This window comes from Mixophyes fleayi, chromosome 3, assembly GCF_038048845.1.
Source record: "Mixophyes fleayi isolate aMixFle1 chromosome 3, aMixFle1.hap1, whole genome shotgun sequence".
NCBI lineage: Eukaryota > Metazoa > Chordata > Amphibia > Anura > Limnodynastidae > Mixophyes > Mixophyes fleayi.
Genome location: NC_134404.1, coordinates 47,921,671 through 47,949,620, shown reverse-complemented (window position 1 = coordinate 47,949,620; position 27,950 = coordinate 47,921,671). Strand labels below are relative to the sequence as shown.

Below are 27,950 nucleotides of genomic sequence, written 5' to 3'. Positions count from 1 at the left end.
AAAATTATCGCCAGGCCTTAGAAATAACTATCAACCACAGACAGGCCCCATGTGATCCTGCAGCCCAGATATAGCTTTCCAATTTTGTAACATTCCCATATGGCCAAATTAGAAATGAACCTTTGATTTGCCAAAACTGCCTCCATAAAACAATATTTAACTGTGTCTGCTCTGCACCCTTTTCCCCCTAAGCATCCAGCCAAGTTAATACAACAGTGGGACATCAAGAGGTCTATTTAACAAGCAGTGAGGAGCCAAAATGCCAGAGTATACACAGGCAAAAGACTCTTTCACCGCTTTCTGCTATTTAAAAAAGATTTAACACCTGAGAAATCATATTTTTCTCTGGCCTTAACTCCACTGACAGAGCTTACCGCTATCCCCATAGCAGTACTAGTTAATTTATTAAGCTCTTTTCGCAGCAAAGTAACGCCATCTCAGGATGGCGTCCCTTGTATTTTACACCGGGATCCAGCTGAAGACTCTCCATTTTCACTGGATCCCTCCTGTGAAAGCGCTATATGCATGCACATAGCACTTCCTCCATTTGCTGGCAACTTTAGGCAAAAAATAATCACGGAGGAGGGAGGGGGGACTTTGCCATAGCTGTGCATCAATGCAAGTTACAGTGGTTTATTAATACACAGACTATCAAAAGTGAAACACAGTTTTGAAATAAGTGTTGACAAGTCTGTATTATTACTAGTGCATGCTTGCAATGCAATGTTTTCCTGTGAAGTTAGACATATTTATATATATATATATATATATATATATATATATATATATATATATATATATACAGGCCTGTCTTTCCCATTGGGCATGTTGGGCAACTGCCCGGGGGCCCCACATGCTTAGGGGCCCCATAGCCCCGACTCTGAAGGAATTAAGTAAAAATAAAAAAAAAACTTTCGTTTTTGTGGTCAAGCAGCGCCAATCCGGCTCCCTCCCTCTTCCTTCGTACTGAATGTCGGGCGTAACGTTATCAAGCACAACATTTTCAGTGAGGAGTGCACCGAGAGGAGCTACAACGTGACAGACAAGCAAGCGAGGAAGAAGAGGAAGAAAGAAAACAGAACAGAAGAAAAAAGAAGAGAAGAAGGTGATATAAAGGTAAGTGAAGGGGGGCAAATAGGAGAATAATGGAGGGCAAAGGCATAGTATTTGATACAGGGGTGGGGGGGGGGAGGCCAGAAGCATGATGAAGGGGGACAAACAGGAGCATAATAAAGGGCATAGTGTCTGATACTGGGGGAGAGCAGAAGCATCATGAAGGGGGGCAAACAGGAGCATAATGGAGTGTGCCCTCCTTTATGATGCTTCTGATCACACACTATGCAGTGTGTGAAATAGGGGCAAACCAGAAGCATGATGAAGGGGGGTAAATTGCCGTCAAAAAACGTTTATGTGGATTAATCTCTGTAGTACAGCATGTTTTTAAATGTTTAAGCACTGACTTTTTTTGCAGGTAACAATACATATAAACTTAATTTTATCGATAATTTTCATTTTTAGTCCTGTGAGTGGTTGGGTAGGTAGGGGCCCCAGTACACTGCTTTGCCCAGGGGCCCATAATGTTGCTAAGATGGCCCTGTGTATATATATATATATATATATATATACTTTTTTCTATTTGCATAACAGTTTTCCTCTCAGCTGACACTCTATTTGAACTGTGAAGTTTGTAAACACCCATCTACATCGCCCATGTGGGAGTGGCGGTGGGAGGCGCAGTGTGTATGAACCGAATGACCCGACTCAGCAATGCCTGATGGCTATTTTTGCAAGGTGTTGTATTTCGGACTGCACTCTACTCTGCACTGCACAGGACCGGCCCGGCCCGGCCACCCCCCAGAGATCAGGCATTGTGCACATGCATGTACTTTGGAAGGTACTTGTAGTGTTGTAGGCTGGAGTGGGCGGCTCCTGAGTGACAGAGAAGCCTCTCCTCCAGACACGCCCCCTCAGCGCCTGAGTGACAGACAGGCCTCTCCCCCAGACACGCCCCCTCAGCCGCGCGACCTTTCCCCTAGTTTCCAGCTCTCTCCCTTCACCCGGCCGGCACACTCAGCCTACAGCGGCATGCTTGCTTCACGAGCTGATCACGCTCCCAGGCCGGCTGCTATTGGCTGAGCGGACGCCGTGCCGCGCACTGATTGGCCCACCGGCTCTCTCCCTCCCCGGTCTGTGCAAGTGAATGCAATGTCCTCACCTTCCCTTTCCCCGCCCCCCTGTGTGGCTGTGTGCACGCTGGAGCCGGCCCTCCCTCCCAATGCAACATGACGAGGTGCATCCCCGATGCGAAGAAGGCGAGCTTGTTATTGCTGATGAGCAGCCCTGGCTGAGGCAGGCGGCACCGGGTCCTGCTACCTCTCCATCCTTTGTTACCCTGTATCAGCCATTCACCATGCTGAATGTGAACACTGCAGACAGGCAGCAGCCGCCAGCTGTAAGTACAGCATCACCTACCTTCTACATCTGCCTGTTCTCATTGATCTGTAAGCGTGCACCAGTGGCTGGGTCCTGATGGATGGACAGACATAGAAGCCAACTTTTAATAATGATTGGGGGGGTGCTTTCCCCCCTCTATATGCATAGACATGGCACATAATGGGGGTGCTAAAGACACCCACCTAGCTGGCTCCTAACATGGGCAGACAATGGGGCATCAGTCCTGTCCAGGCATGTCTGGACAATGGACCCCACTATATAGCTTAATGTATATAAAGATCCAACTATACATTCCCACAGCTTATGTAATTGATGGCGATCACTGTCCTGGCTCAGTGATGCTGGCTGCTGTGCCCCATTGATTATTGTGCTGTATGTGTTTGTGATATGTCATACATCTTGCATGTCTTGTAATTACATATATGTTATAAATGCAACAGGTATTTTCAAAGTGACCTGTTCTGATACAGGGAGATTTGTAGCTGTCTCTGTTCCGAATCAGCAGTAACAATGTTATAGGAATGATACATTGTTGCAGTAACAATGTTAAAGGATTGAGGATTGATACATTGTTGCTGTGTCTGTATCTGGGAGGTGTTTTCCTGTAAGATCTGAGAAGTGCTGGCTACACTGTAACCCTTTAGGTGCTGGAGGATGCTGTGAGGGGTTAATGGACAACCGCCCTGCTTGTTTTTTTGGATGGATTTTGAACAGATATCCAGCCCCTGTGGCGTTTATTTGACACCCACATCATTTCCTGGTCCTGCCCCCTCACTCCCTGTCCTGCCCCCCTCACATGGCTGTTGTAATGGATGACGTCATGGGGAGCTATATTTGGACTCTGGAGCCCCGCCCCCTGGGGTGGCTGTGGTTTGGAGGTGGGCGGGGATTAATGTTTGTTGCCCACTTGTCTAGGGTGGGGCAATTCCGCTTAACTTCTTATTGTCCCCTGACAACCCCACCCCCAGAAACTGTGAAAACAACTGTATCAGCTTTAAAGTGTATCTGGCAGCTGAGCTGGTCTGAAAACTGCCAGGGTGTGGTTTACATTAACTTTCTATATGCTAGAAATTCTCATGTGAACTATTTGACTGTAAGCTCTTCGGGATAGGAGCTATACATTGACTTTCTGTGCTATTTTTAATTCTCTATTATGACCCTGTTTGCCCATTCTTTCCAATTTCTGCTTGTTTACTGCATATAAATTGCAACTGAAAGTGTCCAAAATATTTATGCTTTCTATTCCAGTATGTTGCCTAGTATAACTATATATACATAAATATTATTTATTATATACTTAAATAAGGTGCTGGCAATCCTTTAATGGCAAAGCTAGGTCTGCAAACAGCTGTTTTATGTTGTATATTGCATACAAGTGGCTGTTGGTCAACATTCCAGGCTGCACACAGAATGGTTTATCTGTTGCATAGTGACCTAAAGTCAAACTGTTTTGTAGGATGTGCGAAATAGTAAACAGGTTGGAAAATGAGACTTGATATATAAAAGATGTCTTCAGTGCCAAACAGCTGACAGTGGGGCAAGCTAGGGCATGTTTATTAGCCCCTCACATGATGCAAGTGTTTGAGCTGCAATGGTTTAAGTCATCCATCCTTTATAAATCAGTTGGGAGACAGGGCAGCAATTTAGTGCTGGGCTCCTGCTGAATAATTCTGCATTTGCTGCAATAATTTGCAGCTGTAATGCATCCCCTGTGCCTGTCACTACTGCTGATCAGATGGATATGACTCATTGGTTACCGTTTGCTGTAAATCGTTTGTGTTGTTTGCTACAATGGCATTATTATAAAAACAACTACAGAACAATGTGGTTTGTTATAAATTTATTAACCTATTCACTGCCGTACCTTGTAAATGTGTTAGCAAATGCCATTATCACTAGTGAAATCTATCATGTACGTGTGTTTCTCTGTTGCACTTTAGATTATGCAGGTAATTGTGACCCAGGACAATATAATAGTGTTAGAGGTGTGTTTGCTGTTCTGTTTTGTGGGCAATACACGTTCAATAAGCTGGTAAATCATTGCTTGCGATAAGGTTGCCTCAGTCAGTACCTTTTGCATTTAGGAGGCTCGTGTTGGCTTAGGTCATATGAGGACATGGAGAACTGCACGCATCACAAACATGGCACATCAGAGGCAGCTATGGCTTTTATTTATTTGTTTATTGTTAAGGAAAAATAGAAAAGCTTATTGAAATAATGTGCACATGCTGGTCTGCCCAATTAATAAACTATAGGCTAATCATCTTTTAAGATCCCTAGTATTTATTTATTATACTTTTAGGTGTAAGGAACTTTAAATATAATATGTGGATATAGGAAATATGGAAAACTCATAATTATTCATAAATGCCAGAACTATTAAGATTTGGAATGGTGGTTATGCTTGTGTATTGTGTCGCCCACATAAGTGTAGATTTATTGTCCAGTATAATAATTTGCTAGAGGCTTAGATTGGCCCTTGATTTGTTTTCTGAAAAGGTTACTGTCAGAACGTCCAAGGATGCTTTCCCCAGAGAGAACCTCTGAGCAATCACCCTGCATTTAGTTTGTTGGACACATGTTCCATGATGATGTCATCAAGTGACTTCACACTGACGTTAAATGGGTGTTGTAACTTCCTTTGTCAATGTGGGTGTATTGAGTGACTTCATGCTCAAGATGTGAGCAGTTCAATACCTCTGTCCCTAAATACCCCGATGGAAAATAGGAGTCAGATGCATTAAAGCCATTATGCTGACAAATGGAGATTGTAAACTACATTTTATATTGTGCATAATGTACAATGTAAAACACAGTAGTCAGCCAGCACAAACACGCTGATCTCTATGCAAATTGGATTTTTATTAGAATGAGTGGTAGCAGTTATAATACTCTGGTGTATATTGAGATATCACCCATACGTTCTAATATATTATGTATTCGTGGATCAGATGTGGTTTATAAAATGTCATCCAACCATGGTGTTGATGCTTTCAGGGAAGCGGGTGTCCGGTTGGGCACCCCATCTCTAGAATGTCATTTTTAGATGGCGTTTGCTTTTCTTTGTCCGTTTTACCCAGTTTGTTTATTAGTTTACTATGTTTGTCCCCAATTGTAAAGCGCTACGGAATATGTTGGCGCTATATAAATAAATAATAATGATTATAATTGTGTTTACTATTTTGACGCCATAGGTTGACTTCATGGATATTTGTGAGTCCATACTGGAAAGGAAGAGACACGACAGTGAGAGGTCCTCGTGCAGCACATTGGAGCAGAATGACATTGAAGCGGTGGAAGCGCTGGTCTGTATGAGTTCCTGGGGCCAGAGGTGCCAGAAGTGGGAGGTGTTGAAGATACGCCCGTTGACGCCAGCCTCCGACTCTTCTGATTTCATGATGCAGTGCGACTCTTACCCGGCCATGTCGAAAGATTTCCACTCTCTATCCACCTTGGTAAGAGCATTAGCAAACACGTCACAGTACTGCCCTAGAACACGTTTATGTATGTTTGGGTATAAAAATTGATAGATATTTGTGGACTCTCGCGTGCAATGACACTCTTTTCATTACTGTGTCTGTCCTACACCAGTAACGTGACTGCAATATTACAAACAATCACCCCCTATCCTCTTAGACCCAAGCGACAGTGACTGTTACAGGCTCAGTTTTCGGTATATAATCTATAACCGTGCTGGAAACATTCAATCGCAGTTATGACCTACTTACACGTGTGTCCCCGCCCTTCTCTGTGCAACAGAGCCCAGCCTGCTGCAATTACCCACTTACTCTCTAGTGCCACAGTGGGCTGTGACTTAGTGATCTATCTGTCCCCTTGGTCAGGTCATGCTCCCATTGCACTGCGCAGCCCACAATCTGGATGGTGATGTTTTGGCAATGCCCATTGGCAGACCATAATCAACGATCTCAGCCAGATAATGACCCATTTGTCTCAGCCAATCAAAGTGCGCTGCCACAATTATCACCACTCAGTTAATGGGCTGTGCAGAGTATGATCTGGGTAAAAGGAGGGTGGGATCGTCATTGTGACAATCAACTCTGATTGACGGAGACAGTCAATCATTGAATAGATGATAACACTGGCAGATTGTGATGTAATTTCTAGTACACCGCCGGGGATGAGATTTCCACAGTGTTTCACAATTTTGTTTTTATTTTCTTTGAGATGCATTGACTGATTTTGAATGTGGTCCTCTGCATCTATAGACACTCAGCCAGCCATGCACACAAGTGACAGCTGTATCGCTCCCATGGTGGTCCTGCTGATAAGTTCCAGGCTTAATACTAGGCTAGCCAATGTGTCTGTTATGTTTTTGGATTTCCCTTTTACAATACAGTGCAATTCTGTGTTACATCTGATAGTTTAGGACCCAAATGATGACAAATAGCTGCATTTATAGTCCAAAAAAGATCAACAATTCCAATCAAGATAACAACCAATCAGCCGATGAAGGTGATCTGCCGCTGTATGCAGTCCTCTTCCCAAATGCATTAACTAAGCCTAATGTTTCTTGTTGCTCATCCCAAACACCGAGTAACTAACTGAATCTCTAGCGGCCACATTGGACAAAGGCCTATAACCAACCTGAGTGCAGAGTGGCCAAATCTGTCCACGTATTGGCATCTGTAGAATCCACTTATCTCCGAACTAATCCAGTGTGAAATCCCATCAATGGTTCTTATTATCCACTATTTATTAAGCACCACTATTTTGCGCAGTGCTGTACAGTTTGTAAGAAGTACACACAGGTTAAATATACCCATCACAGATGGGAGAAAACAGCACTGCTCCTCAGAGATTCCCTTATTAAGGGGACAAGCGAGAGGCAAGGATTGGCAAACTGACATAGGATAGGATATAGTTAAGAGTTTGGTTTAGAGAGAGCGCTTGAAAGCCTGATGGTTGGGTTACAGTCTGGTCAGGAGAGGAAGGGAGTTCTATAAGTGGGGAGCAGCACGGGAGAAGTCTTGAAGGTGGGAGGAAGAAGTGGATATCGGAGACGAGGACAGGCATTGGACAGAGGTAGAATGATGAGCGAGTGTGTACCTTGTGACAGAGCCAGAGATTTATGAAAGGGAGCAGCTTCTGAGGTCTGTGAGGGTGAGAGCGTGAATTGCATTCTGAAAGTAAAGGGATTGTGTCATCTAAAAATGTTATCATCAAAGAACCTATTTATTATGCAGAAATCCAACCTTTATGTTTTGTGTTTACTTGACAAGGGAATAACCATGGTACATAGCCAGCTTGCCGATCACGGTATTGTTTATGCAACGTCTTCACTATAGTTACTTCCCTTTAGTGTCAAAGCCCACGAGCTTTACATCACTACTGGGATGTGTGAAGCCTTTTTTCCCTAATTTTACTTCTGCGCAGGGCCTATTGTTACATTAACACAGGTTGATCATATTTACCATACCATACAATATATTTACACTCTTATAGCTTTAATGTGAAATCCAATTATTTTTGTCAGCTGTTGATCAACTATAATTGCAGGAGTACTTATTCAAGAGCTGTGGGTTTCCTGTGCCATCAAACTCAAGTTATAAGCAGAATTGTATGTACATGTTGATGACTTATTTTACCTAATACTTCCCATTATTTTTTATTTTCTAGTGTATGACTCCTCCACATAGTCCTGAGTTTGCCGAGCCGTGCACAACACTCCCCCCTGCCTCTCAAGTGACTTATTCTAAGCCGGTGACCGTCATGTCCAGCAGTTCTCAGTGCTCCATGTCCTCTTCTGAGGTGTCTAAGCCGTTTGCTTCAAGAGTTCACGGCCTCTCTTCTCTGGGTTCAGAAGTGCCCGAGAGGCCTTGCAGGGCGATGGTTACAAGTGTCATACGTCACACAGCTGACACCTCCGCTTTCCATCACTTTCCCCAATCTCCTGTGAGAGTAAGGACACCGGCTGCTGACGACCCTCCACCTAGCAGCTGCGACACAACACATTCCAAGCTCACCAAAGAGACACATGCCCGTGAGGGCCTGTCAAGAAGCTCCTCAGCACTGCACCTTCCTCAGACTGATGACACCTGTCCAAACATAAACACTGGCAGCCAGCAGATTAATGCACAGACAAGAAAGCCAGTGAAATGTGAAAACGAACACTCAAATGATGCCAACCACTTGGTTTCTGTTCCTCTTTCCAGTCCCCCCGTTCTTTGCCAGATGATTCCAGTCACTGCGCAAGCCGGTGTTATCTCTGCGTTTATTAAGCCTTCTCCTCAAAATACCATTAAGCCAATCCTGCCCCAAACCACAGTGCTCTCACAGTCAGTCCTGATGGGCACTCCAATGTCTCAGGGAACCGTCATGTTTGTCCTTCCCCAATCGCCTGTCCCACATCCACCTCAACAGTGTCCACAGACTCTAATGACCGTTGGGAGCACAAAGTTACTGCCCCTCGCCCCAGCCCCTGTGTTCATCACTTCAGGGCAAAGCTGCCCTCCACAAATGGACTTTTCCCGAAGACGTAACTATGTCTGCAATTTCACCGGCTGTAAGAAGACCTATTTCAAAAGTTCCCACCTCAAAGCACACCTTCGAACTCACACAGGTGAGATAAACTCTGCTGCCTGACGTTTTCTCTGTAAAAATACCCCGCATGTATTTTTCTCTTTGTAAAGCTGATAGTGGGAATCTATAGCTATGTCTACCAAATGTTGAAAAATCCCAATGTTTATTGTCACTATTGTGATAAAGGATAACCTTTAGTACTTGGTGAATATTCTTTATGAGCGAATATTCCATGTAGGCCTACATGGTAACCAGTACAAAAGAGCTTGACAAACTTCTCCAAGAGTTAGGGACCAGGGCCAAAACTTAAGTTGACAAAAGACTTTGATGACGTCTCACTCGCAAGACTAAGCTGCACGGTATAGTATGGTAGTGAATCAGTGCAGCTGAATGATTCTGATTGATTTACAGGCTGTGTCTCACAAGTGACTCCACCCTCTTAGTATACAGACAGTCTGCTGACATCTAAGTATTAAAGAACACATGTATGTATGTATGTGTGTGTGTGTGTATGTATAATTGCACACATTGGGCCTGAGTCATTAAGGAGAGCAAAGTATTAAAAAGGAGTAACTTTACACCTGGGCAAAACCATGTTTCATTGGAGGGGGATGTAAATTTAAAATGTGGGGACAGATTTATAGTTTAGGTATGGCATGTCCTAAATTAGTTTTATTTTTCCACTGAAATTTAAAGTTATCATGTACTTGTGTGTGACATAGAAAAACAGCCAGTTTTAAACTTATATGCAAAATATTAAACTAATTTGTACCCCTTGCATTGTAACATGGTTTGTCCCCAGATAACATTTACTCCTTTTTGGTTTTTTTTTGCCTTACTTTCCTTAATGACTCAGGCTCATTATGTTTAATATATAGCACTTGTGAAGCAGTTGACCCATTGTGCTTCACTGCAATATTAAGGATTAATTGTGTTATGAAAGCTGGCTACCTGCTAAGGACTGACCTAATAGAGTCAGACCTATCTAAGGAGTAGTTGTGCTATGAAAGCCTTGACTAGTTTGTTTTGCAAATTCACTTGATAAAGTTTGACACAGTCAGGCTTCAGGAAAGCATGTAAGTTTAAACCACATTGATAAATGCAGCATTTCAGCCATAAGGCAACAGAAAACAATGATTTGTCCATCATCTTATATTGGTTTTTTCCCCAACATTTTGAGGCTTTCTTTTTTTTCTATGACTGGAACGTACCTTGCTCATTGGGGAAAAGCAGTAGTAAAGTCCCAAAACCAGGTGTAGCTTAGAATAGGTCTAGTCCTAAGACCCACCCAATGTGGATGGAAAGAGGCAACTTTATAGTGGTAAACTGAATTTTAAAGCAAAAACGTGGGGTGCATTGGTACTTTCTATTAGTTTATATGTGTTAGATTGCTTGATGACCGTGTTGTCGCCTAAACATTATTTATCTGATTAAAATTCTCTTGGCTCACAGTCAAACAACTGTACTATGTTTTTTTTTTTTTATGTTTCAGGAGAAAAACCTTTCAGCTGTAACTGGGATGGCTGTGATAAAAAATTTGCCAGATCAGACGAACTGTCCCGACATCGTAGAACTCACACAGGTGAAAAGAAGTTTGCCTGCCCCGTGTGCGATCGCAGGTTCATGCGCAGCGATCACCTGACCAAGCACGCTCGGCGGCACATGACCACGAAAAAAGTGCCCTCCTGGCAAGCGGAGGTTGGAAAATTAAACAGGATAACAATGTCGGAACAGTCAAATGCTGGCCCTCCTTTAAGTATGCTGGTATCCGTGTCTGCTCCAGTATAAGAGTGACTGAACAAAAAAAAAAAAAAAGTTAAATCAAATTCCGCCTTTTGATTTACACTCTAAAGCACCCAGTGACTTGAGACATAAAATACAGTTTATTGTTTTACATTGTCGAGCACCCTATCAGTTTTTCACACTGAAGTGTACACTTTCTAAGTGATGCAAATTTATATGAATCTTATTTACCAGCCTTTTACACAGGAAAATAAATCCTATAATTGTGGCAATAAGCTTTTTTTTTTTACGTGTATATGTATTGTTAAAAGCAGACTGCAATTTTTCTCTGCTGTTTTTTTATAATTTTTTGTCTTTTTTTAAGGACTAATATTTATTCAATTTCTTTTTTTTTTTTTTTTTTTTCTTTTTTTTTTTTGATCATGTATGGCAAAACAGAGCCTCCGTATAGGATATACATGTTTCGTTTTGTGCATTCTAATTGTGTAAGACCCTTGCGGGTAAAAAGCACAGATGACAACAGAGGGGTTTATTGGCAATGTGTTTGATTTCGGTGCGGCTTTCGTTTTTTTGGGATAGAATTTACAATATTTTGGAATTTTTCTATGTCACGTTTGGACAATCTTTTTACGTAAAGTTGCCTTTTTCTCTTCTGTCAGTCTGTGTTTACAATTTACACTGCAGTCCGTGCCTGATTTAGATGTAACTAGGCAATGTATCTGTGACTGGCTTCTATTAGGGGGCAAACCATTAAATGGGTGTGGCTATGCAGGGAATAGATTGTGCTCAAGTCATTGGAGGCAGCCATTTTGTGGGTTGAACTAATTTTGTTTCAAAAATATGCTGCCTATCATTTACTAAAGATATCCTTGAGGTAATTTGTGCCCGAGTGATGGCGCTAGTTCCTAGTAAATTGATGGGATGCATTTTTATTTAACTAATGGGCTGCATTATAATGGGTACAGGCTGACTCCACAAAATGGCTCTCTCCACTGCTTTAAAGGCTACCTGTGTGGGGAGAATAAGAAAGTTCACACCTGGCATGTGCCAATTCATCAATTTATTTTTTAAAAAAAAAATCCAGTTCTTATTCCCATAAATCAATCCCAACGTTTTACAGTTGTTGGATACAAACTGAACACACATGCCCATCTAGGTCAAAGCATTGTTGATAAACCCAACCCGTACGTTTATCAAAGGGAATTTGATATATCGTGTCTATTATGTCTATTGCACTATACTTTATATGTCTTGTATGGTATTTTTGTTTATCATTTGTATGTTTGCAAATGCATTTAATGGGAATTTTTGATGGTGAAGATTGACCTTGAATTTGGGGAGAGAGGAGTTAAATATCACTTTTACATGAATTATGGGAATTTGCTATATGTTTAACTAGTTAAAGCTTGGCCATCAATGCTGTGGCTTGCAGACTGGTGAAAATAAGTCCTGTAAAACACAACAAAAAAATGTGTTAATGTGTTCTAAACTTCAGGACAAAAAGTTTTATGCACATGATTGAACCGTAAATTCACACATGTATATATATATGTACAACATTTAACACCAAGTCTTTTTACCTGTTATTCATATTACAACTGCTTGGCCATTGCGGCGCTCCGGTAGGGGCATTGTGTAAAGTGATTGAAAAATTTACCTTTTTTCCCACATTACTGCTCTATGGGTTCACTCAGTATTATTACCTCATACACTGATTTATTATGCGTACAAATATTTTTTTCTCTAAGCTCTGTTGGTTTTGTTATTACTTCGCCTGTTTTGTTGTACTTTTACATTGTCTGTGCGACCGGGCAAAAACGTCTTGTACCTCTCTCTCTGTTGATGTCTGGAGTTTTCAGTCATTGGATTCATTACCCATGCTGGCATAGGGTAGTGGGATTTGTCGGTCGACCACTTTGGTATATATAGCTATGGAAAATTGCTGAGTTGTCATGCACATTAATGGTATTTTAGTCAGTAGTTTATGACATTATATTTTAGCTCATGACTTGTCTGGGGATAATTGAAAGTGGGCCTGTCACAATGCACATAGCCATGGCAGCCATCTTGTTGGCTCAACCAACCTTTATTAAATGCAGCCTTTTACACATTCCTAATGAAATGGAAGTTTGGAGATTGGTTCATCCCACAAAATGTCGCCTTAACTGTGTGCAGGCTACAAATACTCTTTAAATCACAGGCCCCTTTCAACATGTGTTATATTACATAGACGCAATCACTATTTAACTGTTTAGATATCTTCACATACCATCACATGAGATAAAAAATAATCCCCCTTGTTTTTAGCACTGTATCCCAATAATTGTTCTCATGTTCTACTTTTGTGTGAGTCCTAACACATAGTAACTTTTTTTTTTTTTTTTAACAAAAATTAATTTGAAGGGGAAAATTTATAAATAGCTATAATTTTAAAATATATTGTGATTGCTTTAAAGTCTTTTAGTCAGGAAGCAGTTTTTATTTTTTTGCACAGCATGGCCATAGGTGAACATCATGTCTAGTCACGTGTCTTGTATGTGGAATGTAAAGTTGCCTTTCATGTACACGCCATGCACCCAGGATCAGATCTTGCGCTAGGAACTAGTTACTATGGGTGAAAAATCCCCAAATAAATTGTTGCTGCTAATGCTACTGAAAAAAGGGCATTAAAGAAATTATAACATTTTTATATTGAACTTTTTTTTTTTTTTTTTACAAGAAGTAACAGCGTTTCATTAAAGTTTGGTATTTGTTTAAATATAGATGAGCCTAGGCTAAATTCACAGTACCAGCTCAAAGTTATTTTACTGAAACAATGTTACGTAAATCTGAGAATCGCTACTCCAACGTGTGCAGTATCTGTGGTCTGGGGCCTATGTAGGAGACCACCCAGAACAAGCTTCTGAGGGAATTTTAGAGTTCCTCAAGAAAATAATTATGTGATTTAATTGGCAACAGGATTTGCACAGGCTGTTCACATTGTAGGTTTTTTTAAATCAAAATATTGGGTTATTCCATGATAGTGAGAAAGGTGACAATGGTGTTGATTAAAATTAAAACTAATCTTAAAATAGCATAATATCATAAAAGAAGCTTAAAGAATCATTCCTTTCAAATAAAGGGCATCCACTGACCATACTGGACCCACATTACATTATTGACAACTACACATGGTACCTGTGAGCTTTACTCTGCAACATTGTGGCTTTAAATTGTTTATTTAGATTGCTCAGGATACTAGAAACTCTGAACTGACCCCTCCCACTCCATTTTGTAGTACTTTGTCTGCAAATGTTGGCTTTGTGCAAGGTTCCAATACCAGCAAATGCACCCATTCAGCTTGGTGATGATGTCACAGGTGAGGGACAGGTGCTGTCTAATGCTACTAGTGGATGCCTTGTTGCAATGGATTGTGAGGTTTGTAGTTTATTGCGGCAATCATTGCGCAAGGAGTAATGCAGCTGCCCCTTGACCTAACCCACCCATCGGGACTGTGATTTGAAAATAAACTCCTAAAACAGTAATTTCTGTGTTCCAGTACTAAAACAAAAACCAGACTCATTCGTAGGACAAATTTTTAGCTCTGTGACAGATATTACTAAAGAATTATTCTCGTTTTGAAAAGGCATTAATATTGAAGTCCAGTGGAAATTGTTCAGTAGAGAGAGCCATTCCAAAAATGTTAGGGGAAAAAAAACAGTTATTTTATAAATTAACTTGGGAAAAAGTCTTTGAACTATAAAGTTAAATTGGCATTAAATAAAAAACTGATTTCTCCGTTCTTTTGTAGTATGATTTTTGTAAATTTTCAGAATTATTTTTTTTTTTTCTTTTTTAGGCATGCCCACTTTTACTCATTAACATAAGTTTTCACTTATGTTGTTTTTTTTATCACAATTAAAAAAATACTGACTTTAAAAATAAATACATTTCCTTTTAAAAGAACATAATTATAAACAATTTTATCTTCATTTTAAACCTAGTCCACTTTCTTATGACTACTGTTATGGAGTCATAGGAATTTTGCTATAGGCCAGCAGTTATCATACCTGATTTGTAGGAGTGGAAAAAGAACATTCCGTTTCTTTACATAATTGTGGTGGGTTAAATCACTGACTGCCTCGGCAACTATAGTATGTGTCATGGAGGCAGTACAGCCATTTTTGTGCTCCCTACATCTCATCTTAATGTACACCTGGGTGTATATTTACTAAACTGCAAACTCAGGTTTGAAAAAGTGGTGATGTTGTCTATAGCAACCAATCAGATTCTAGCTGTCATTTTGTAGAATGTACTAAATACATGTTAACTAAAGCTGATTGGTTGCTATAGGCAACATCACACAGTTTAGTAAATATACCCTCTGATGTCTACACGCAATGTAAGCAGCCGTTATGTGGGCTGAATCAGTATTCATAAGACTGTAGCCTATTATGAATATTACCTCAGTCAACATCATGGCTTCCTCTGCTGTGTTAAGGTGATGGGTCTAATTTAAATCATTGAACTCCGCCTTCTCCGAAAGTCATTTCCATTAAATTGATCTCTTCTCTGTTCATAATGAGGGTATATTATTTTTGTGAAGTATACCTATAATTTTGTATTGAAGTCTAAGCATCCTTGTGACAGGACTATTTGTAGCATGCTCAAAAATGCAATATTTGCAAGCTTTTTTTGATTCCCTATGTTTTTGTATGCCCCAGTCTGAGTATTTCCGTTTTGTTTTGTTTTTAAGTTAAATATTTCTTAACTATGTTTTTAACAAATTTTTGAATTCAGTTGTTTCATGGAAAATGTAACATTGTCACTTTTTTTGAGAATCATATAAAATTTCCTTTGTCTGCATAAATATGTTTGTGTTGGGTTTTTCTTGGCTCATATTCAATATGTGTTTGTTTGGAATTGGATATAAATCTGTGAATCTGATGTGTGCAGTAGCAAAACCATAGGGTGTGACTGCCCTCCCGCCTGCTTCGCTTTCATCCCCAACAGCATGGCTTCCTGCACTGTGAAACTACAAGTCCCAGCATGCTTTGCCAGTAGATAACCAGCAGATAGGTGGCAAGGCATGCTGGGATTTGTAGTTTCACAACACCTGGAGAGCCGCAGGTTGCCTACCCCTGGACTAGTGTGAATCTACATTCCTGGTAATGAAAGGCATTTTGAGTGATAAGTGAACCATGTCATGTGATTGGCCAGGGTGAGATGGCTCATGTGACCAGCTGGAGGTGGGCAGAAGCACCTTATTATATTAACTTGTAATCTGCTGTATGCCCAGGATGTCTTCAGTTCTGAAATGGGTAGAGACAGAACAAGCTACAGCCAATCAAATCGTCTGAATTTTCGCAGCGGCACAGGATATTTCAGGAGTGTGTCGATCTTTTGAGAGACACGTGGCCTGTCCAGTCATATATTTATACAAGTTAACCTGTGGATGATACTCATGCATTCTAGTGAAATCAAGCTACTTAAGGTTGTTAAAAAGGTTCTTGTCATGCATTTGGGCCTAGCCTTTAGATTTATTTTATCACACAATTATTTAATTCCAGTTTTTATTTACAAACACTGGGGACTGTCATGGGCACTAGATTTGCTCCAAGTTTTGCCCATACATATATATATATATATATATCTGTGTGAACAGCAATATATTTGGAACGGCACATTCCAAGCAAATCTAGTTCTCTGCAACAGATATGTTGGCCACATCTCCTCTATATCTTCCTTTGTTAATATGCACCAGCACATATCACTGTTCCCAAATAAACTTCCTGGATATCACACTCTGGATCAGTGGCAATAGAATTATTACTGGTACATTTCAAAAAGACATTTACTACAATAGCTATCTTAACTATAATAGCAGTCACCTAAAATCATGGATAAATGACATACCGAAGGGCCAACAAATTAAAATTTTTAGGAATTGTTCAGATGCAGCATTTCACAACCATGCAAAAGCTTTACTTGGCTCTTTTAGGAAACAGAATTATCCAAAAAGAATTTTGATGTCCGCTTATGCTGAGGTTTCATGTACTGACAAAGATGATTTATTGACACCAAAGAATAGATTAGAGAAATTCTCACAAGTCTTTATTAGGCATATCATTATTAAGAATTTTTTCTATTGGAGTCAGATGAACTGTTAAAACCCTTTTTACTTGAAATATAAATTTAAACTTGCTCCTTTTTTTCCAGAACAAGATGAATAAAGGAAGCAACCTTTTTGCTATACCATTTTATATATATATATATATATATATATATATATATATATATATATATATATGTTAACCCGTGCATGATACTCATGCATTCTAGTCAAATCAAGCTACTTAAGGTGTTAAAAAGGTTCTTGTCATGCATTTGGGGCTAGCCCAGGCCTCCTCAGGGGAAGAGCGTTACTTCCCGACTTGTCCACATCTCACCACCTCATCATTTTTCTCCATCACCTCATCCTTCATCTTTATCGCCACATCTATCCAGACACAGGGATCTCTCTCAGCGGTCCTGAGTATCACACTCCTCTCGCTCTGTCACCCCCGGAAACCACCAACCACTCCCCACTGTCACCCCCGGCAACCACCAACCACTGCCAACTGTCACTTAAAGAAATATATATATATTTTTTTTAAATCTTTATAAACACTTTTAACAATTAAATTAACAAATTAAAAACATGTTAGTATACCAAATTTAAGCCCTTTCTGAGTTTTTTTTCCCTACACACACTAAGAATTTAGTAAGTCAGTGTATAACTTCCCCCAGCAGGTGGTGCTGCAGCTTGTTTTTTTTTTTTCCACACACAGACACACGCCACTAGGCTTTTATATAGTAGATAAGTGAGGACTGGAGTCCTTCATTACTTTGGAGGCTCGCTTACCTATATAATAAAGAGAGGGTGACAAATGTGCGTCATGCAGTACATACTGTTCTATTTCATATTGATGTGAGTGAGTTCTCTGTACAGCGCTGCAGAATTAGTGGCGCTATATAAATAAATGATGATGATGATGATACTTTATTCTATTTTACCCTCATCATACTAAACCAAGCGTGTTGCAAAAGCACTGCTGTGCTATAAAATAGCAACCAATTAGATCTTTTTTACCAGTTTAGTTTAGTCCAGCTGATAAAAGCTAGTTACTATGGGTTACATCATGTGCCCAAATTGCAGCATTTCAGTCAATAGGGGAATGAGCCAATTTGTTGAATCTTAGGTTGAAAACTGCAGCATTCTAAATTGTTTGTCTACAATAGCATTGAACCCTATTTTTGTATATAGCTGTAGAAATGTAATGATTGACAGGCCAGATGTATTCATGTCTACAGTGGGAAATGAGGAATTGAAATTGTTTTAGATCGTATGACTGAATAGTTTGTCTAGTCACGCGCAAAAGTTTGGAGAATAATACAAATATTATTTTTCACAAAGTCGGCCTCCTCAGTTTTTATGATGGCAATTTGATATACTCCAGAATGTCATGAAGAGTGATCAGTTGAATTGCAATTAATTTCAAAGTCCCTCTTTGCCATGACAAAGAACTTTATCCCAAAAACAACATTTACTGTATTACAGCCCTGCCACAAAAAGACAAGCTGACATTAGGTCAGTGATTCTATCGTTAACCGTGTTGACGAGGAAAAGGCTGGAGATCACTCTGTTATGCTGAATAATAGACTGGAATCTTTAAAAGGAGGCTGGTGCTTAAAATAATTTTTCTTCCTTTGTTAACCATGGTTACCTGCAGGGAAACGTGCAGTCATCATTGCTTTGCACAAAAAGGAATTCACCATCAAGGATATTGCTGCTAGTAAGATTGCACCTAAATCATCCTTTTATTGGATCATCAAGAACTTCAAGGAGAGCTGTTCAATACCGTAGTTGTGAAGAAGGCTTCAGGGCGCCCCAGAACATCCAGCAAGCGCCAGGACCATCTCCAGCTGCAGGATCAGGGCACCACCAGTGCAGAGCTTGCTCAGGAATGGCAGCAGGCAGGTGTGAGTGCATCTGCACGTACAGTGAGGCGACGACTTTTGCAGGATAGCCTTGTGTCAAGAAGGCCAGCAAAGAAGCCACTTCTCTCCAGGAAAAACATCAGGGACAGACTGATATTCTCCAAAAGGTCAATGGATTGGACTACTGAGAACTGGGGTTAAGTCATTTTCTTTGATGAATCCCCTTTCAGATTGTTTGGGGTATTGTTATGTCAACCAGTGCGACATAAACGTGTAGAACTTAGCAGAAGAGGTCCTCACCTATAGAAGCCGCCTTTCCCGTAGAGACGGGTTATGCTCACAGGTACTCTGATGCCCCCAGGACTTACACTCAGTGTAGTACAAGTTTATGGTCACACGGCAGTACTCGGGTAAGGGAGGTAATACACGGAGTATGGACAGGCCAGAGGTCTGCGGACTGGACAGAGATGGTAATGACCGACTGGCCTGACAGAGTACAGGTGGAGATGTTTGGTACCAGCTGGGTCAGGGCCTCAGGCAAAGGGTCAGAGTCCGGGTACAGGCAGAAGGTCGGGGTCACAGGCAAAGGTCATAGACGAGAAAGCAATCCTAGGTTTTAAACACCAACACAGCACCGAAGCAGGTAGCAGACTGGAACAGAACGCTATAACCGGCAGTGAGGCTCAGGACTTACTGTCTAAATTAGTACCAAGAGCCAATCAGAGCAAAGCCCTGAAAGTATCCCCAGGAATCGCATAAGTAATTAAAAGCACTGGTGGAAAATGGAGATGCAGTGCCCAGCTGCATAATTAGACAGAGCTGCAAGAAAACCTAATCGGCCATAGATGGCTGAGTTTAAATAGCCCTGCGCGCGCGCCAGGCTGTTTGACAGCTGACCGGGCACGACGGCAGGGAGCAGTAAGCGTCCCGTTAGTTGCCTAGGCAACCGGGACGAGACGGCCAGAAGTGACATCCCGGCCGGGACGCCAGAGACCAGGGACAGTGAGTGGCGGCGGTGCCCGCGGCCGCTGCGCCTCCTGACAGGTATCTGCAAAAACGCTTGTCAGGAGAAGGAAAGGTGAGCAATACCATCAGTCCTGTGTCATGCCAACAGTAAAGCATCCTGAGACCATTCTGTGTGGGGTTGCTTCTCAGCCAAGGGAATGGGCTCACTCACAGTTTTGTCTAAGAACACAGCCATGAATAAAGAATGGTACCAAAACATCCTCTAAGAGCAACTTCTCCCAACCATCCAAGAACAGTTTGTTGACAAATAATGCCTTTTCCAGCATGATGGAGCACCTTGCCATAAGGCAAAAGTGATAACTAAGTGGCACGGGGATCAAAACATCAAAATTTTGGGTCTATGACCAGGAAACTCTCCAGACCTTAATTCCATTGAGATCTTGTGGTCAATCCTCAAGAAGCAGGTGGACAAACAAAAACCCCACAAGTTCTGACAAACTCCAAGCATTGATTAGGCAAGACAGGGTGGCCATCAGTCAGTATGTGGCCCAGAAGTTGATTGACAACATGCCAGGGCGAATTGCAGAGGTCTTCAAAAAGAAGGGTCAACACTGCCAAGCTTTATTTTATCTCCCCGAGCAGTGAGAATTATAGTACGTGTGTGCATAGAACAACAATATTACATGGATTATCTATGCACAAAGCTGAAATATACATAGACTCGCTACCCATCAAAACATACTAATAATAATAATGTAGTAGTACAACCAGGTATAGTAATAAAGACAGAGAAATTAGGTTATTGGTATAAAATGACTTACAGTATACCCAGATAATTTTACCGAAACATAAAGGGCACAAACTTTATAAGTAAATCGGGTAAGACTTGATTTTGGTGTTTAGATACACACTATATGGACAAAAATATTTGTCCACACCTGTTAATTATTGAATTGAGGTGTTTCGATCAGACCCGTTGCCAGAGGTGTATAAAATCAAGCACCTAGCTAAGCAGTCTCAATTTGCAAACATTTGTGATACAAAATGGGTCGTTCTGAAGAGCTCAGTGACTTCAAGCGTGGTACTGTGATAGGATGCCACCTTTACAATGAGATGGTTTGTGAAATTTCATCCCTACTGGATAATCCACGGTCAACTGTAAGTGATACTATTAGAAAGTGGAAGTGTTTAGGAACAACAGCAACTCAGCCACGAAGCGGATTACCACGTAAAATCACAGACACAGAGAGGGGTCAACGACTGCTAAGGCACATGGTGCGTAAAAGTCGCCAGTGCTCTGCTGATTCCATAACTGAAGAGTTCCGAACTTCCACTGGCATTAATGTAAGCACAAAAACTGTGCGGCGAGAGCTTAATGGAATGGGTTTCCATGGCCGAGCAGCTGCATGCAAGCCTCACATCACCAAGACCAATGCCAAGCGTCGGATGGAGTGGTGTAAAGCACACCGACACTGGACTGTGGAGCAGTGGAAATGTGTTCTGTGGAGTGACGAATCACGCTTCTCTGTTTGGCAGTCAGAGGGGCGAGTCTGGGTTTGGCAGATGTCGGAGAACATTACCTGCCTGACTGCATTATGCCAACTATGAAGTTTGATGGAGGAGGCATAATGGTATGGGGGCTGTTTTCAGGGTTTGGGCAATCTTAATCCTTCAGAATACCAAGTCATTTTGGACAATGCTATGCTTCCAACCTTGTGGCAACAGATTGGGGAAGGCCCTTTTCTATTCCAACATGACTGTCCATCCCAGTGCACAAAGCAAGGACTACAAAGACATGTTTTGATGAGTTTGGGGTGCAAGAACTTGACTGGCCGCACAGAACTCTGACCTTAACCCCATCGAACACCTTTGGGATGAACTGGAACAGAGATTGCGAGCCAGGCCTTCTCCTCCAACATCAGTGCCTGACCTCATAAATGCTCTACAAAATGAATGGCGCAAACTCCCACAGAAACACTACAACATCTTGTGGAAAGCCTTCCAAGAAGAGTGGAAGCTGTTATCACTGCAAAAGGGGGACCAACTCCATATTAAAGTATATGTTTTTGAATACAATGTCATTACGTTCCCTGTTGGTGTAATGGCCAAGCGTTTGAATACTTTTGTCCATATAGTGTATATTCAGTAAAACATATGGGTGACGTGGCTTGGTAGCCGTAGTGGTAAGACACGTATTTGCAGAACTCCAGCTAAATAATTTTGACATATAATGACATCGAGGGGGTACCCCGCTCACTTATTATCTCACAACACCTCCATCTGATTGAGGAAAAGTACGCAGAGGGCTTTTCACTACTTATAACGGGTAAGAATCCAAATTCCAGGAAGCAATCCCCATTGAGGTTTTCAGCAGACCTTAATATCGCAAAGCACGCTGCATCATACAGCGTTACCTCCAGACTTGATCACTGCGAGTGCCCTGACAGACCAGCTGGATGGTGCAAGTATTTTAAGAACTCCCCATACAGGGATGTAAGCAGATGCCTCGAAATTTTGCAGACCTTGAGGGCAGCGATCGTGGAGTGAGCGGCCATGTGGTCTCGTGGCCTGGATCTCCTACTTTATCAGACCACCATAGTGGACAAATATCCTGATTGTGAACCCTCCCTGAGCTCAGTTTATATACCTAATAGTGCTCATATTCCTGCTTCACATACACCCAGAGCTTTCATCCTATGTAGGATGCCTATACTGCATCTCCGGTCCAATAACTTGTGGCTTGGTGCGACGCACCAATGGAGCTACACCCTGTTTACAGCCAGTGACTGATCCCCAGTGAACTCTGCAGCTCTAGAGATCACCCCAGACTTCTCCAAAGCATCGAATATGGGAGGCTGCATACTATAGACTGCCTGGACCCTTTTCTCCACAGATCACTCAAACCCTTTAAATTGATCACCTGCTGATCTTGGCATTGGGTTCCGGGCCCACTGGCTGATTGTAGTCTTGTGGGCACTTGGATCTTGTGCCAGCTGGCCATTCTCTGAGCCATAGTGTCTTCCACTTCAGAGATGCAACTTAGCTGGTGAGTGACTTTATGTTTTCCTGACAGCTTAAAAATAACTGTACCTGGATTGTCTATAGTGGCCAGGGTTTCCGGAAGCCATATATAGGGAAGTTTTTGTTCTATACCTTACTGAATATATACTCTAAAAACATACTGGTAGGTGTTAGGAACTCTTCCAGCCGGCACAACACAACCCGGAGTCTACTCTGTCAGTCAGGTGTTCACTGGAGCCCCTGATGGTGGGGACAGACTGGACTGCAGACTGACAGAGGGTCGTGAAGTGTGTACCGGCTGGGGAGAACCCAGGCAAGAAGAGTCAGGTCCACGCAGAGGTCAAAAGGCCGGCAGCAGGTATCAGTACCGATGAACAAGCTGAGGTCAGAGGTCACAAGCAGAGAAGCGGAACGGGTAAACGAGCCAAGGATCAGGGTCACAGGAAACACAAGCGAAGTCCAATACAAAGCCAAGGGTCAAACACCGGTAGTCAAAAACGTAGGTAACAGGATACAGGAACTGGAAAAAGCAGGTCAGCAGACTGGAGCACAGAAGCTATAACCGGCAATGAGGCAGCAGACCTCATTGCCTTAAATACAGACACAGACCAATCAGCAGTTGAACACACTCCTGCAGGCTAATTTACTAGTATCCAGCAGGGCCAATCAGGGCTTGCCCCTGACCTACACAGTTGCAGGCTAATGCCTGTTAATAAGCCTAATCAGCCCACAGGCTGCCTGCTATGCGCATGCGCCCGGCTACCAGCACCGCCGGGACGCAGCGTTAGTGTACTAGCGTCTGGCCGTTGCCCTGGTGACGGCCGGACAGGAAGAGGAAATGACGTCCTGGTCGTCAAGGTGACGGCCGGGACGCTGGGGCGCATGAGAAGCGAGCCGCGGCGGCTGTGAGTACCGCCGCGGCTCGTGACAGTAGGTTAATTGGCTGCTATTAAATTGCCCTTAGTCTATCTCAGTCTGTGTGTGTATATGTTAGGGGATTTAAATTGTAAGTGCCTATGAGGCAGGGACTGATGTGAATGAGTTCTCTGTACAGTGCTGCGGAATTAGTGGCGCTATCTAAATAAATGATGATGATATACTCTTGCTGTGAGGCTTTAAAACACAATTAAGAGTGCTACATCATGTATGCAGTGTCACTGCCATCTTGTGGTAGCTGATTGATTAATCCACAAAGATAACTTGCTCTCACTCCTCTCCAATACATCGCCTACATTGTTGTGTTTTAATATAAGAGATGTACTGAACAGAATTCTAATTCAAGGAACTTATACCACAATAACACCTATAGCCATGGATAACTTCCTAATGTAAATGGCTCTTTATACCTACGATGGTGGAAAGTGGCCAGTGATGGCCTGTTTACCAACAGTCTATCTCTCCATTACCCTGAGAACCATTCTAAACCTCATCTAACAGTAAATAGACAAAGACAAGAGAGGACATGCCAAAAAAGAGCCAAGGAAAGTTTCTGATATGCTTTAATGCTCTGATCTATGTCACTTCAAAATATCAAGCACACCAGCCATGGCAGTTGATCTCCAATCAACCTCTCCAGCCCCATCGGCTACTTCCGACTCATCATCCTTAACTGACTATCAGTCCCTTAACTTTACAACAAGCACTCATGACATAGCTGAAGTTTTACAGCTGTTCAAATATCTACCAATTAAAGAGGACCTGCCAACTAAACAGGACTTTGAATAGTAGGAAATCACAATTCATTAGCAGATATCCAGGCAGACCTCTCGCACTCCACCACCAGACCATCAGATTTGGAAGAGAGTGAAGAATCTGCTGAGAAAATTTTCAATAGTTTAAAAGAGGTTGTCGCTCATCAAGTAACTGAACTGAAGTTGTTATAAAATAGAATTCATGACCTAGATAATAGAGGTCATAGGAACAACCTTCGCGTGAGAGGAATCCCAGAGGATATCCCGACTCATGGCTTGGTTGACGTACTAACAAAAATGTTCAATGAAATCCTAGAACAGAATCCAAATGAACTTATTACGTTCGACTGTTAGGAACCCCCACAGCCAGCAACACAAAACCCGGAGTCTGCTCAGAAGTCTGGTTTTCACTGGAGCCCCTAGTGGTGGGGACAGACTTGGCCGCAGACAGCTGAGGGTCGTGAATTGTGCGCGGACTGGGGAGAACCCAGCGATGGCAGATGGGAGGAATAGCAGAGTGAGGTCAGGCAAGGGTCAAGGCTGGCAGCAAACAGAATATCCAGGACACGAACCGGAGTCAGAGGGCACAGGCAAATCAGCAAAGTAGAAATCCAGGCAAAGGGGTCAAAAGGGCACAGGCAATCAAAACGGAGTCAGGAAACAGGCAGAAGGTCAGCAACGAAGAATCAATCAAACAAAGGTACAGCAACCAGGAACACGAGCAGGCTAGTCAGCGGAAGCAGGAACTATAACCGGCAGTAAGGGCTTGTCCCTTGCTGCCTAATAAATGAGCCAGAGCGAATGAACGGTGAATACAGGGAATACTTAGCCCAGCTGGCTATGATTAATGAGGAAAGCGCACGCGCCCGGCTGCCCTAGACGCCGGGACGCGGCGCAGGAGATAAAGAGCGTCCCTACCGTTGCCTAGGCATACCAGGAAGTGAGTCGCGGCGGTGTCCAGAGCCGCCGCGGCTCGTAACAGTAACCCCCCCCTTGAGGAGGGGTCAATGGCCCCCGACACCCAGGTTTCCCGGGAAATTTTTTAAAGAAATCAGCAAGTATGTCATCTGCGTGAAGATTTCTTTGAGGTACCCAGGACCTTTCTTCCGGGTCGTATCCTTTCCAATGAACCAAGTAGTGGAACTGACCTTGGACCTTTCTTGAATCAAGGATTTTCTCAACAATGAATTCTTGATGTCCGTCTACTGAAACTGGCTGAGGTCTAGGAGATTGTCGGGGTTTGAATTGTTTGGAAAACCGGGCAGGTTTCAACAAAGAGCAGTGAAATGTACTGGGAATTTTTAAAGACTCCGGAAGCTTCAGTTTAAAGGCCACTGAGTTGATTTGCTTAAGAATGGTAAATGGACCAATAAATTTAGGTCCTAATTTTTTTACACGGCTGACGGAGTCTTATATTCCGAGTGGAGAGCCACACAGAGTCTCCAGCCTTAAATGAACAAGTGGAACAATGTAAATCAGAAAAGACTTTAGACTTAAAGGAAGCTTGAAGCAAGGACCGATGCACTGCCTTCCATATTTTCCTAAGGCGGGTGGCCGTGGCTCCGTTTTCGGGTGGTCTGTCAGTGGATATAGAGGATAAGGAGTTGACTCTGGGATGAAACCCCATGTTACAATAAAAAGGAGAGTATCGGGAAGACGAGTGGCATGCGTTGTTGTACGCAAATTCGGCCCATGGAAGGAGGTCAGCCCAATTGTCGTGATGTTTAGAAATATACAGTAGAAGGTATTGCTCCAAGGATTGATTCACCCTTTCGGTTTGTCCATTCGACTGAGGGTGGTAGGCAGAAGACAAACTGAGGGTGATGCCTAGGAGCGAGCAAAAGGCCCTCCAGAAGACTGCGATAAACTGTGAGCCCCGGTCCGACACGATATCTTCTGGTAGTCCATGGTGACAAAATACATATTTGACGAACAAGGTGGCCAAAGAACGAGCAGAAGGTAACTTGGTTAAAGGAACAAAGTGGGCCATTTTGCTGAACCGGTCCACAGTTACCCAGATGGTGTTACACCCAGAGAATAAAGGTTAGTCAACAATGAAGTCCATGGACACATGGGTCCAAGGTCTGACTGGCACAGGTAACGGCAGTAATGGTGCGGAAGGGGAACTTCCTTTGTTCTTGGAACACAGGTCAGAGGATAATATATACTATTTAACATCTTTAGACAATGCTGGCCACCAGACAGTACGAGAAACAATAGTCTTGGCAATACCGGGATGTCCAGAAGCCTTATTGTCATGACACTGGGAAAGGACCGATTTTCTGAGGTGTACCGGCACAAACAGTTTGCCCACTGGAGTTTCAAAAGGTGCCTGTGGTTGACATTGCTGAAGGGTTTTACCCAATTCCTGCGTGAAAGCAACTAAGATAGAAGAAGCAGGAATAATAGAACAGGGCTCAGCAACTGGACTTTGAGAAGAAAAGTAACATCGACAGAGCTCATTCAAGAGGTGCAGCAACTGAAAGAATGAGAGATCTAATCTGTAGGCTTCACTACTTTGCCCAGAAAAAGGAGCTAATCAAAAGTTATGCGTCTGGAGGACATAGCTGAAACATGAACTCTGTAGACAGATGAACGTCAAAGAAACAATATCAAATATAGATGGGGATTCCTGCCGAGTCTAAGGTTACACACAGTGGGGTCTTAGTAATTCTCAATGAGCCTTCCGATCTTGATTTCTTCAGTGATGCCCTTGGCTTACACAAAGTCTTCCTTACAAAATAGAGAAACCACCACAAACTCCTATCTCCACCTGCTTCATTCATGGGAGCTGAAAAGATGCAAGTTGTAGTTGAGTCTAAAAGAATTGAAAAAAGATGGCAGAGTGCTCTCAACACCCAGGATACTTGAGCACGGTTTCCAATGGTCACCTGGCTTTCGTTAGACTCTATAGACCTGTAAATCGAGGTATCTTGGTCAACATTCTTTTATAGGTTTATTATTACTTTTATGTTTGGCAATCTAATCCTTTCATTCTTCGTGAGGTTTGAAGACTATTATTCCATTTGGATTTGGTGGCTAGAGTTTCAAGAAACTGAGAAATATTCTGCTTCATCTACATAATCCCCACTTGATAAGTTATACCTTACAAAATTGCTCATTGTACAAATGAGAAAGGGTCTCCTTTTTTTGTGTGACTCTATTAAGGCCATCTGCTTTATTTATTTTTTTACTTGCGATGCTTCCTTGACATGGCTGTCATTAGAATTTTACATGTCAGTACCTTACTTGCAATTCTGCCTGTATGACTTTATCATGTCATGTCACCATTTGTTTATTACTCTCTAATAAAATGTTATTGCACAAAAAAAAATATAAGTTGTAATAGTTAATACTATTTTCAATAGAGCTTCTCCTATTCAATATATTTGGTGATAAGTTTGTACAGGTGGCAGGTGTTATTGGATGAGCTTTTCAAAGTTAGCTGTAAGGATGGAATATACACAACAATTTTCTATCCGTCAACCTGTTACACTTCTTATTTTTAACGTGCCCCATGTTAGGGAATGTCTGTCTACATGTGTAAGTGGAACCAAAGATAGACAACAGCTTTGC

At 42.1% G+C, this 27,950-nt stretch overlaps 1 protein-coding gene across 1 annotated transcript; it reads left to right on the top strand.

Moving 5' to 3' along the window:
- The first annotated feature begins 2,236 nt into the window (after positions 1–2,236).
- Positions 2,237–11,012, top strand: KLF11 (KLF transcription factor 11). The gene is made up of 4 exons (XM_075201445.1): positions 2,237–2,452; positions 5,649–5,909; positions 8,092–9,034; positions 10,487–11,012. Exons 1-4 carry the CDS (start codon positions 2,276–2,278, stop codon positions 10,780–10,782), a joined length of 1,677 nt encoding a protein of 558 aa, XP_075057546.1. The 5' UTR covers positions 2,237–2,275; the 3' UTR covers positions 10,783–11,012.
- Positions 11,013–27,950: the final 16,938 nt, after the last annotated feature.

What these genes read in the sequence shown, in the direction of transcription:
- KLF11 (XM_075201445.1), top strand. Translation starts at nt 2,276, where the DNA reads ATGCAACATGACGAGGTGCATCCCCGATGCGAAGAAGGCGAGCTTGTT. An exon ending in TCCACTCTCTATCCACCTTG is followed by an intron (nt 5,910 to 8,091) that starts GTAAGAGCATTA and finishes TTTATTTTCTAG; the next exon opens with TGTATGACTCCTCCACATAG. An exon ending in ACACCTTCGAACTCACACAG is followed by an intron (nt 9,035 to 10,486) that starts GTGAGATAAACT and finishes TTTATGTTTCAG; the next exon opens with GAGAAAAACCTTTCAGCTGT.